The 12,986-nt window shown below is 45.3% G+C and overlaps 1 protein-coding gene across 1 annotated transcript in view; it reads left to right on the forward strand.

Annotated features, from left to right (window-relative positions):
- Positions 1-12,986, forward strand: part of nup133 (nucleoporin 133) — a 116,762-nt gene that overhangs the window by 73,107 nt on the left and 30,669 nt on the right. Inside the window, 1 exon segment of the mRNA XM_072507373.1 lies at positions 11,419-11,541. Within this exon segment, the coding sequence (XP_072363474.1) occupies positions 11,419-11,541 (123 nt within the window).

Below are 12,986 nucleotides of genomic sequence, written 5' to 3' on the forward strand. Positions count from 1 at the left end.
TAACCATGCCTCTGGTTTTGAAAAAGTGAGACAAGTGAAAGGAGAAATTGTTCAGTGAGAGGACGAGAAATTGTTCAGTGAGAGGACAAGTTTAGCCAGATGGAGGAGAGTGGTGGTGGATGGGGATTGTTCAGGCCTCTGTTCGAGGAAGAAGTGGAGATCCCTCCGACCATCCTGGTGGGGAATAGAGGTATTAGGCATCCATGCTAAAGAAGAGGTGGTTAGGGCTGGGGTAGTGAAAGTTGTCGATATGCTGTAGGATTTCAGAGGAATCGCGGGTCTAGGAGGGAAGGGACTACAAGAGGAGAGAGTATGAGGTCAAGAAAGGAAGAAATGAGTTCAGTGGGGCAGGAACAGGCTGACACGATAGGCCTACCGGGACATTCCTGTTTGTGGATTTTGTGGAGGAGGTAGATGCAGCTATCCGGGTTTAGGAAATTGAGATTGGAAGCTGTCAGTGACAGTCCTGGAAATCATGACTTGATGCTCGGTGGTGGGGTCATGGTCCAGGGGGATGGAGAAGGAAATGTCTGAGAGTTAGCGCTCAGCTCTGTGAGGTAGAGGTCAGCATGCCAGACAACAACAGCCCACCCTTGTCAGTGGGTTTGATGACAAAGTCAGAGTTGGATCTGAGAGAGCAGAATTCCGAAGGAGTCAGGTTAGAGTGAAAGAGGAGCAGAGAAATTGAGACGGTCAATGTCACGCCAACAGTTCTCCATGAACTGTCAGTGAACTCAATGAACCATTGTCCAGCACTTGGCCCGTAGCCTTGTACACTATGGCATTTAAGGCGCTTATCTAAATACTTCTTAAATGTTGTGAGGATTCCCGCCTCTGCCATCCTTTCAAGCATTGAGTTCCAGATTCCCAACACCCGCGAGGTGGAAAAAAGATTTCCTCATCTCCTATAAACCTCCCTCCCGTTACTTTAAATTTATGGTTCCTGGTGATTGACCCTCTGCTAAGGGGAAAAGTTCCTTCCTATCCACTCTATCCATGCCCTTCATAATTTTATACACCTCAACCGCCCCCCCCCCAGCCTTCTCTGCTCCGAGGGAAACCCCAACCTAACCAGCCCCTCTTAATAGCTGAAACACTCCAGCCTAGGCATCATCCTGATGAATCCTGCTCCCTCTCCAGTGCCATCCCTTTCTATAGTGGGGCAATAGAACTGCAAACAGTACTCGACTGTGGCCTAACCAGCATTTTATACAACCCCATCAAAACCTCCCCTGCTCTTGTGTTCTGTACCTCGGTTAATAATGGTAAATATCCCATATGCCTTCTTAACCACCTTATGTATCTGTCCTGCTGATTTCAGGTATCTTTGGACATGCATCCCAAGGTCTCTCGTCCTCTGTACTTCCTGGGGTCCTACCATTCATTGTATATTCCCTTGCCTTGTTAGTCCTCCAAAATGCTCACAACTTAAAGGGTTAAATTCCATCTGTATTGTTTTTTAATATGAATTAAAAGTTCGAGAAGCTAAAGCTGTTTTACATTATACACAGTCATTTGAATGTAGCCTGCATTACCCAATTGTCTTGAGATTTCTTTTTTTTAAATTTAGAGTATCCACTTCTTTTTTTTCCCCAATTGAGGGACAATTTAGCGTGGCCAGTTCACCTACCGTTTTGGGTTGTGGGGGTGAGACACGGGGAGAATGTGCAAACTTCATACGGACAGTGACCCGGTGCCGGGATCGAACCCGGGTCGTCAGTGCCGTAAGACAGCAGTGCTAACCACTGTGCCACCATGCCACCCAGCTGTCTGAGATTTCAAGTGATTAGTGTTAATGAAGTGTTTTCAACAGACTGTTTAAGCTGAGCATGAAGCTCAATTGGGTAGGAAGGCAGAGTGACCTTGCATTTCTATAGCACCTATTGTGTTCTCACCGGGCTGAAGAGGTTTGCAGCCAATGCCGTACTATTATTCACTGTTGTAGAAAACAAGGCAGGCAGTTTATAGAGAGAGCTCCCACAAACAACAAGAAGGAAATTGTTCAGATGATCTATTTTTGTGATGTTGAATGAGGGATAAATATTGGCCAGGCATCAGGTTAACTCCTCTTTTATGCATAGAGGAAAATTGGAACAGAAGTAGGCTGTTAAGCCTTTTGAGCCTACTCCACATTTCAATGAGATCTGGCTGATCATCTGCCTCAACACTGTTTACCCGCACATATCCCTTGATGTCTTTAACTAGAAATCTATCAATCTCTGTCTTGAACATATTCAATGGACTGACCTGCCACAGCCCTCTGGGATAGAGCATTCCAAATATCTACCACCCTCTGAGTGAAGAGATCCCTCTCATCTCATCCTAAATGAGCCTTCCCTTGGTTCTAGATCCTCTAGCTAGTGTATGTATACATTTTTGGGCTCTTGTGCGTTCTTAGCAAGGCCAACCCATTAGAAATAAAGCTAAGTCCATCATTGCAACCATTATAGAATGCTAAATTCAGGCAGGGCTTCCTAGGAGAGTACAAAACTGTAACTTCGTTAAAGGTGGTCACGTTAAAATAGAGCAGTCTGTTTTTCCAGATATATCAGATACTTATGCACACTCAATAAGAACATAAAAATAGGAGCAGGTGTAGGCCTTTCAGCCTTTCAAGCCTGTTGTGCCATTCAGTATGATTAGGATTGCTATTCTACCTCCACTCCACTGTCCACATATCCGTTAATTCCCTTTTCCTTCACTCTGCTGCCTGTAGAATGATAGAATTTACAGTGCAGAAGAAGGCCTTACGGACCATCGAGTCTGCACCTGTCCTTGGAAAGGGCACCCTACCCAAGCCCACACATCCACCCTATCCCTATAACCCCACCCTGTAGACAGGCCTCTAGTGATTATTTGCCTAACCACAGAAAAGTGGCATGATATTTTAATATGGATAGGGTGAGAAGACAGATTGAGAGTCACAGAATGTTTACAGTGCAGAAGGAGGTAATTCGGCCCGTCGAATCTGCACTGGCTCTCTGAAAGAAGATTCTACCCACTCCCCTGCCTTATCCCCGTAACCTTGCACATTCAAGTAGCAATCCAATTCCCTTTTGAATACCTCACTCGAACCTGCCGCCACCGCCCCTTTGAAGTTTGTTTCAGACTCCCTAGTTACCCTGTCCTTGCCCCTCAAGATCTTGAATATCTCTATGAAGTCTCCTCTGTCGTCTTTTCTCCAAGGGAAACAGTCCCAGCCTCTCCCAATTTACCCTCACAGCTACAGTTCTTTATTCCTGGAATAATTTGTGTGAATCGCTTCTACTCTGTCCAATGCTTCCACATTCTTCCTCAAGTATGATGCCCAGAACTGGTTGCAGTACCCAGATGAGGCTTACCTAATATCTTGTACAAGTTCAACATGATGTCCTTACAATTGCACTCATTGCCCCTATTAATAAAGCTTAAGATATTACATGCTTCAAACTGCACTCTCAACATGTCCTCCCATCTTGACTTATGTACATGGAGGTTCCTCGGTTCCTGCGTCTTCCTTAGAGTTTCCCCCTTTGTTTTATGTTGTCTCTCTGCATTCTACCTGCCAAAATGAATCGCCTCAGACTTCGTCTTCCACCTGGGCTGCCCAATCCACCAATATGTCCATGTCCTTTTGAAGTTCAGGACTATCCTCATCGCAGTTGTCAATAATTCCAATCTTCATATTGGGATGGGGAGGGTCTCGAAAATATACAAGGAATTAATGGAGTGGAGAGGTGAAGAGGAAGAGTTGGGAGGGGAGTTGGAAGTCAGACTATGGGAAAAGGCCTTGAGGAGAGTCAATTCATCCTCATCGTGTGCCAGGCTTCGTCTGATCAAGTTTAAGGTGCTCCATAGGACTCTTATGACTGGCCCGGATGAGTAAGTTTTTTGTGGAAGTGGAAGATAGGTACGGACATTGTGGGGGAAGCCCGGCGAATCATGTACATATGTTTTGGGCGTGTCCGAAGCTAAGGGGATTCTGGCAGGGATTTGCGGACGCCATGTCAGAGGTCCTGGAAGGGAGGGTTACTCCGAGTCCAGAACCGGCAATATTTGGGGTATCGGAAGATCTGGGGGCCCAGGGGGGAGGGAGGCCGATGTTCTGGCCTTCTCCCTGGTGGCCCGAGACGGATTTTGCTGGGATGGGGGGACTTGGAGCTCCAAAGTCAGGAGTATGGGTCAGCGACCTGGCAGGGTTTCTCAGGCTGGAAAAGATTAAGTTCGCCTTGTTAGGCTCAATTCAGGAGTTTGTCCGGAGGTGACAGCCGTTCATCGGCTCCTTCAAGGGAAATTGAACGTCAACAGAAAGTGGGGGTGGAAAATGAGAGGCATGGTAGTGTAAGACGAGGACAGGGAACTTTGTATACGGGTAATTAGGAAATAGGACGGGGCTGGTAGGGCTGTTAAAGTGTTAAAACTGTGAAAATTACAAATGCTTCAATAAAATATTTTCTTTAAAAAAAAACCACTTCCAATCTTCAGATCATTCGCAGATTTGGAAATCATGCTCTGGTCAAGATCATTCATATATTTCAGGAAGAGTAAGGGTCCCAACACTGAACTCCACTATAAACCTTCTTCCAAACTGGAAAACAATGATTTTTCACTACTGTTTCCTGTCATTCAGCCAATCTCTTATCAAAGTATCTACTTTCCCTTTTATTCCATGAGCTAGAATTTTGCTCACAAATTTGTTATGTGGCACTATATCAAATGCCTTTTGAAACTCCACATACATGACATCAACCTTCTCTGTTACTTCATCATAAAACTTCCAAGTTAGTTAAACAGGACTTTCCCTAAATGAATCTATGCTGTTTTTTCTAAATTATCCTGCACCTGTCTAAGTGACTTGATTTTTGTCCATAACTATAGTTTCCAGATATTTCCCTGTCATTAAAGTCAAACTGACTGCTCTGTAGTTGCAGGGGGAGGGTTTCAGATTCCTGGGGCATTGGGACCGGTTCTGGGGGAGGTGGCGCCTGTACAAACTGGACGGGTTACACCTGGGCAGGACTGGAACTGATGTCCTAGGGGGGCTGTTTGCCAGAGCGGTTGGGGAGGGTTTAAACTAATGTGGCAGGGGGATGGGAACCGATGCAGGAAGTCTGAAGGTAGTAAAACAGGGACAGAAACAAAAGGTATAAGGGGGAAAGTGTAAGGCAGAGAAGCCATAGTCCAAAATCAAAAAGGGCGACAGTACAAGGTACAGTGACTGAGGGGAGCTCAGCAAGTAGGCCCAGTAGTACTAAAAGGAATAAAATGGGAAGTAAAAACATAAATGGAAAGCGACGCGGCAGGTTGTTACATGAAGATATGGATTTAACGACAAGGAAAATTAAGAGATAAGTTAAGAGGAAAAATAACTTGGGCGAGGTTACTGATCACGGTGTGATTCAAAACAGAGGTATAAAAGCCAGCATAAGTGTACTTTACCTGAATGCTCGTAGTATTCGGAATAAGGTAAATGAGTTGATGGCACAAATCATCGTGAATAACTATGATTTAGTGGCCATTACTGAAACATGATTAAAGAATGGTCACGACTGGGAGTTAAATATCCACGGGTATCAAACTATTCGGAAGGACAGAGTGGATGGTAAGGGAGGTGGTGTAGCTCTGTAATTTAAGGATGACATCCAGGCAATAGTAAGGGATGACATTGGTGCTATGGAGTATAAGGTTGAATCCATTTGGGTGGAAATCAGGAATAGTAAGGCAAAAATGTCACTGATGGGAGTAGTCTATAGGCCACCAAATAGTAACATTATGGTGGGGTAGGCAATAAACAAAGAAATAACTGATGCATGTAGAAATGGTGCAGCAGTTATCATGGGGGAATTTTAATCTACATGTCGATTGGTTTAACCAGGTCGGTCAAGGCAGCCTTGAGGAGTTTATGGAATGTATCCGCGATAGTTTCCTAGAACAGTATGTAACGGAACCTACGAGGGAACAAGCAGGCCTAGATCTGGCCCTGTGTAATGAGACAGGATTGATTAATGATCTCATAGTTAGGGATCCTCTCGGAAGGAGTGATCATATGGTGGAATTTAAAATACAGATGGAGGGTGAGAAGGTAAAATCAAGCACTAGTGTTGTGCTTAAACAAAGGGGATTACAATGGGATGAGAGAAGAGCTAGCTAAGATAGACTGGGAGCAAAGATTTTACGATGAAACAGTGGAGAACCTTCCAAGCAATTTTTCACTGCTCAGCAAAGGTTTATACCACCAAAAAGGAAGGACGGTAGAAAGAGGGAAAATCAACCGTGGATATCTAAGGAAATAAGGGAGAGCATCAAATTGAAGGAAAAAGCATACAAAGTGGCAAAGATTAGTGGGAGACTAGAGGACTGGGAAATCTTTAGGGGGCAACAGAAAGCTACTAAAAAAGCTATAAAGAAGAATAAGATAGATTGAGAGTAAACTTTCCCAGAATATAAAAACAGATAGTAAAAGTTTCTACAAATACATAAAACAAAAAAGAGTGGCTAAGGTAAATATTGGTCCTTGAGAGGATGAGAAGGGAGATTTATTAATGGGAGATGAGGAAATGGCTGAGGAACTGAACAGGGTCGATCTTCACAGTGGAAGACACAACATGCCAGTGACTGATGGAAATGAGGCTATGACAGGTGAGGACCTTGAGATGATTTTCAAAACTAAGGAGGTAGTGATGGGCGGCTGCCCTTAAAATCTGGGGGCATTGGAGGCGGCACGGGGGAAGTTGGGGCCTCGGTATGGACCCCAATACGGGGGAACCACCGGTTCGTCCCAGGGAGAACAGATGGAGGGTTTTCGGGGTGGCACAGGGCAGGGATACGAAGGTTGGGGGACCTGTTTGTGGACGGGAAGTTCACGAGCCTGGGTGAGCTGGAGGAGAATTACGGGCTCCCCCCAGGGAACACCTTCAGGTACTTACAGGTAAGGGCGCTTGCCAGGCGGCAGGTGGTGGAATTCCCGCGGCTGCTGCCACACACAGTACAGGACAGTGTGCTCTCGGGAGGGGGGGATGATCTCGGAAACTTACCAGGTGATGCAGGAGGAGGCCTCGGTGGTGGAGGTGAAAGGTAAGTGGGAGGAGGAGTTGGGAGAGGAGATTGAGGAAGGGACGTGGGCAAATGCCCTCGGGGGGGGGGGGGGGGGGGGGGGTGAACTCTTCCTCATCGTGCGTGAGGCTCAGCCTCATACAGTTTAAGGTGCTGCACAGGGCACACATGACCGGGACAAGGATGAGCCGGTTTTTTGGGGGTGGGGACAGGTGTGTTAGGTGCTCAGGGAGCCCAGCAAATCACACCCATATGTTCTGGGCGTGCCCAGCGCTGGAGGAATTTTGGAAGGGAGTAGCGAGGACGGTGTCGAGGGTGGTAGGATCCAGGGTCAAGCCGGGTTGGGGGCTCGCAATATTTGGGGTCGCGGAGGAGCCGGGAGTGCAGGAGGCGAAAGAGGCCGGTATTCTGGCCTTTGCGTCCCTGGTAGCCCGGCGAAGGATTCTTCTTCAGTGGAAGGATGCGAGGCCCCCAAGCATGGAATCCTGGATCAACGCTATGGCGGGGTTTATTAAGTTGGAGAGGGTGAAATGCGCCTTGAGAGGGTCGGTACAACAGTTCTTTAGGCGGTGGCAACCGTTCTTAGACTTCCTGGCAGAACGGTAGACATTGGTCAATGGCAGCAGCAACTCGGGGGTGGGGGGAGGGGGTTTACTTTATTTTTGTTTTTGTTATTTACACTGGGGAGTCTGAGGGGGTGTATATACCTGTTGTGGTCGGGATGTTAATGTTAATTTATTATTTATATACAGGGGGGTATGGAGGGTTGCTTTTCTGTACTGTGTTTTGTACTTAATCCTGTTGGGTTCCTTTTTCATTTTGTTACTGATATTTTATGGAAACCTTAATAAAAGTTTTTTTTTAAAAAGGAGGTAGTGATGGGCAAGCTAATGGGGCTAAAGATAGACAAGTCTCCTGGCCCTGATGGAATGCATCCCAGAGTGCTAAAAGTGATGGCATGAGAAATTGCAAATGCACTAGTGATAATTTACCAAAATTCACTAGACTCTGGGGTGGTCCCGGCGGATTGGAAATTAGCAAACGTGACACCACTGTTTAAAAAAGGAGGTAGGCAGAAAGCGAGTAATTATAGGCCAGTTAGCTTAACCTCGGTAGTAAGGAAGATGCTGGAATCTATCATCAAGGAAGAAATAGTGAGGCATCTGGATGGAAATTGTCCTATTGGGCAGACGCAGCATGGGTTCATAAAGGGCAGATCGTGCCTCACTAATTTAGTGGAGTTTTTTGACGACATTGCCAGTGCGATAGATAACGGGGAGCCAATGGATGTGGTATATCTGGATTTCCAGAAAGCTTTCGACAAGGTGCGACACAAAAGGTTGTTGCATAAGATAAAGGTGCATGGCATTAAGGGGAAAGTAGTAGCATGGATAGAGGATTGGTTAATTAATAGAAAGCAAAGAGTGGGGATTCATGGGTGTTTCTCTGGTTGGCAATCAGTAGTTCGTGGTGTCTCTCAGGGATCAGTATTGGGCCCACAATTGTTCACAATTTACATAGATGATTTGGAGTTGAGGACCAAGTGCAATGTGTCCAAGTTTGCAGACGACACTAAGATGAGTGGTAAAGCAAAAAGTGCAGAGGATACCGGAAGTCTGCAGAGGGATTTGGATAGGTTAAGTGAATGGGCTAGGGTCTGGCAGATGGAATACAATGTTGACAAGTGTGAGGTTCGCCATTTTGGTAGGAATAACAGCAACGGGATTATTATTTAAATGATAAAATATTAAAACATGCTGCTGTGCAGAGAGACCTGGGTGTGCTAGTGAATGAGTAGCAAAAAGTTGGTTTACAGGTGCAACAGAGAAGGAGTTTTGTCCTTTGTTGCTGGAGGGATGACGTTTATGACTAGGGAGGTTCTGCTGCAATTGTATACGGTGTTAATGAGGCCACACCTGGAGTATTGTGTTCACTTTTGGTCTCCTTACCTGAGAAAGGATGTACTGGCGCTGGAGGGTGTGCAGAGGAGAGTCACTAGGTTAATCCCAGAGCTGTAGGGGTTGGAATACGAGGAGAGGTTGAGTATACTGGGACTGTACTCATTGGAATTTAGAAGGATGAGGGGGGAGATCTTATAGAAACATATAAAATTATGAAGGGAATAGATAGGATAGATGCGGGCAGGTTGTTCCCACTGGCGGGTGAAAGCAGAACTAGGGGGCATAGCCTCAAAATAAGGGGAAGTAGATTTAGGACTGAGCTTAGGAGGAACTTCTTCACCCAAAGGGTTGTGAATCTATGGAATTCCTTGCCCAGTGAAGCAGTTGAGGCTGCTTCATTAAATGTTTTTAAGGTAAAGATAGTTTTTTGAAGAATAAAGGGATTAAGGGTTATGGTGTAAGGGCCGGAAAGTGGAGCTGAGTCCACAAAAGATCAGCCATGATCTCATTGAATGGTGGAGCAGGCTCGAGGGGCCAGATGGCCTGCTCCTAGTTCTTATGTTCTTATTTATCTTGCACCCATTTTTGAACAGGATTGTAATATTCCTAATTTCCCAGTCCTCCGGCACCACCCCTGTGCCTATGACTGGAAGATTAGCATGAGTGCTTGCAATTTCCACGTTCCCTCAGTATTCTCAGCCAGAATAGGGACTGAATCCCATGCTGTTGGTATTAATCTGATGGACACATCAGCTGTCTAGATAATTGAGCTAACCAGTCACCCGTCTTTATTCCTTTAGCATCCAAAACTGTATCAATCTTGGTCGAAAGAGAAAATGCTGGAAAATCTCAGCAGGTCTGGCAGCATTTGTAGGGAGAGAAAAGAGCTAACGTTTCGAGTCCAATGACTCTTTGTCAAAGCTAACAGACAGAGAAAGTGGGAAATATTTATACTGTGGAGTAAGAATGAAAGAAGAGTCATAGCCACAGAAACCCAGGGAAACCGGGTGCTAATGGCCACAGAAACCAAGGGAAAGAGTGCTAATGGCAGTCCCCAGAGAGAACAAAAGATGTGAAAGGTCAAACAGCAGGGAAACTAACATCAGAGGATGAACTGTAGATGTGGGGGCAGGGGATGGGGGAAGCAAAGAGGAAAAAGCTGGATAAGGTTGGGGGGGGGCATGATGCAGGGTCTTTTGTTAAAATGGCAAGCAACAGGAAGGTCAGGGTCCTGAATGCGCACAGACCGAAGATGCTCAGCAAAGCGATCACCCAGTCTGCGTTTGGTGTCTCCGATTATAGAGGAGACCACATTGGGAGCAGCGAATGCAGTAAACCAAATTGGAAGAGATGCAAGTGAAACGCTGCTTAACCTGTAATGAGTGTTTTGGGCCTGGGATGTTCAGCATGGAAGAGGTAAAGGGGCAGGTGTTACACCTGCGATTGCATGGGAAGGTGCCATGGGTGATGGGAGAGGTACTGTGTATGGTGGAGGAGTGGACTAGATTGTCTCGGAGGGAACGGTCTCTGCAGAATGCTGACAGAGGGAGTGAAGGAAAGATGTGTTTGGTGGTGGCATCACGCTGGAGTTGGCGTAAATGGCGGAGGATTCGGAGGCTGGTGGGATGAAATGTGAGAACGAGGGGGACTCTATCCTTGTTCTGGGAGGGAGTGGATCTTGGTCTCTGATATGCTCGGTGAGGACCCATGCCTCACTGGGGTAAACGTGAAATCCCTGGTACAGTAATTGTACTTGCTGGGACTCTGCCAGCTCTCAGCTTTGCTGTTTTCTCCTCTCCCCACCCCACTCCCTGACCAGCTCCTGCTCCTTCCTGTCTGCTGCAGGTGGTTCTTGCTGCCGTGTTGCCGCTAGATTTTTTTTCTCGGTCTTAAATGTTTATTTCCTTTTGGTTTTTCAGCTTGGTTTGTCAGTGTGGGAAAGGTCACTGTCTCATTTGATGGACCCAATGAAGTAGCAACATTTTGCAATTCCAATGTCTTCTGAAATTTGTTTTTCTTCTGTTCAATTGTTACTTAATTTAAGCCTGCAGAAATGCGTTAATGCAAGACTGCACCAAGACCCAACCCAAAGAGAAAATATTGGAAAATCTCAGCAGGTCTGGCAGCATCTGAAGGGAGAGAAAAGAGCTAATGTTTCGAGTCCAGATGACCCTTTGCTTTTATCCAAGACCCAACCCCACAGACTGTCGTTTGGATGACCTTAGTGTATTTCTAGTTGTGTACAACCCTCTCGGAAAGAGGAGCCTCGCTTTTTAATTTTATTGTTGGACAAATATCCTGTTTATGTTTCAATTTCTCCTGGACAGCCTGTTGTAAATCTGTGTTTAACTTCACAACAGCGAAGGGGAAAAAATGAAAGAAACAGACTATTCAGCTCAACGGGTTGCAGTTTACCTAAAACAGGTTATTCTGGAATCCACGGTTGCACGTTGTGGCACCATATTTACATACCTTCTCTGGACAGGTCTCCCAGATTGATACTGCCTTTGAATGCTTGTTGGAGGAAGAAGAATGTTTTTTGGAGGAGAACCACCCACTATCTCCGGAGTGGGCACAGACGGTTATAAATACTAACAGCATCTTGAAGGTAAAGCATTCTGTGACATTTTCATCTTTTAATTTCTAAGCTGACGGAGCTAGTTTACTGAACCTACACTTGATTAGAAACCTGTTTTATTTATATGGAAACAAGGGTAGGGAGGAGACGGTTGGATTTAAAAAGACACTTAAGAGTTGGCCTGAATTTTTGAGACAGAATTGAAGATCATATCACCATTAAGACACTCGTGCATCATAATAGAAATATTGTAGTGTTTCTCCACTCTTGCCCTGATGTAGCCAACTTTTCTCATCTGTTGGTATTCTGTTCCAGTGCAGCCCTCTTGGAAATCTGTGGAAAGTTAGCTTTGATCCTCTGTGCAGCACCGCATGGTGCCCGGAACTGGACACCATTTTCCCAGATCTTTGCCCACTCGTTTAACCTTTGTGGCCTGTTGTGTCCTCCTCGTAATTTACTTTCCTCCCTATCTTTGCATCAGCAAATGTCACAACCATACTTTTGATCCCTTCATCCAAGTTATTTATGTAAATTATAGAATTGGTGCCCCAGCACAAATCCCTGTGGTACATAACTTATTACATCTGGCCAGCCAGAAAAAGACCCATTTATGCCAACCCTTTCCTGTTAGCTAACCAATCTTCTATCCATGTCCCCTGCACCATCAACTTTTATTTTCTGCAATATCCTTTGATGTGGCACCTTATCAAATACCCTCTGGAAAATTAAGTATAGTTCATCAACCGGTTCCCCTTTATCCACAGCACCTGTCATTGTTTCAAAGAATTCTAATAAATTGGGTATACGTGATTTCCCTTTCACAAAATCATGTTCACACTGCCTGATTGATGTGAATTTTTCTGAATGCCCTGCTATAATATCTTTATTAATAACTTCTAACATTTTCCTATGACAAATGTTAGGTTAATTGGCCAGTAGTTTCCGGCTTTCCATCTCCCTCCCTTTTTTGAATAATAGTTAAGTTGTTTTTTTCCAAACTAATGGAACCTTCCCCGAATCTACATAATTTTTGGAAAATTAAAACCAACGCATCAACTATCTCACTAACCACGTCTTTCAAGACCCTAGGGTAAATTCCATCAGGACCTGGGAATTTGTCAGCCTGCAGACTCAATAATTTGCTCAATACCACTTCTCTGGTGATTGTAATTTTTCTGAGTTCCTCCCTCCCTTCCATTTCCTGATTTATCGCTATTTCTGAGATGTTACTTGTGTCCTCTATAGTGAAGTGCAATGCCATTGGGAGTCTTGTACTCCATGACAGTAAGGTCAGAGGGGAGGAACCAGTCAAAGAGCTATCCAAAACAAGTCCTCAATGGCGGATCAGGCGGAAGGTACATGTATGGTAGCAACGGCTGTGATGGGAGATGAAAGCGGCAGCAGTAGGGAGATCCCCAGTCATTGAGGTTCCTTTGGCATTGGAACTGGACAGACACTCTGTCAAGGACTGTGTG

The sequence above is a fragment of the Scyliorhinus torazame genome, chromosome 1 (assembly GCF_047496885.1).
Source record: "Scyliorhinus torazame isolate Kashiwa2021f chromosome 1, sScyTor2.1, whole genome shotgun sequence".
In the NCBI taxonomy this organism is placed as follows: domain Eukaryota; kingdom Metazoa; phylum Chordata; class Chondrichthyes; order Carcharhiniformes; family Scyliorhinidae; genus Scyliorhinus; species Scyliorhinus torazame.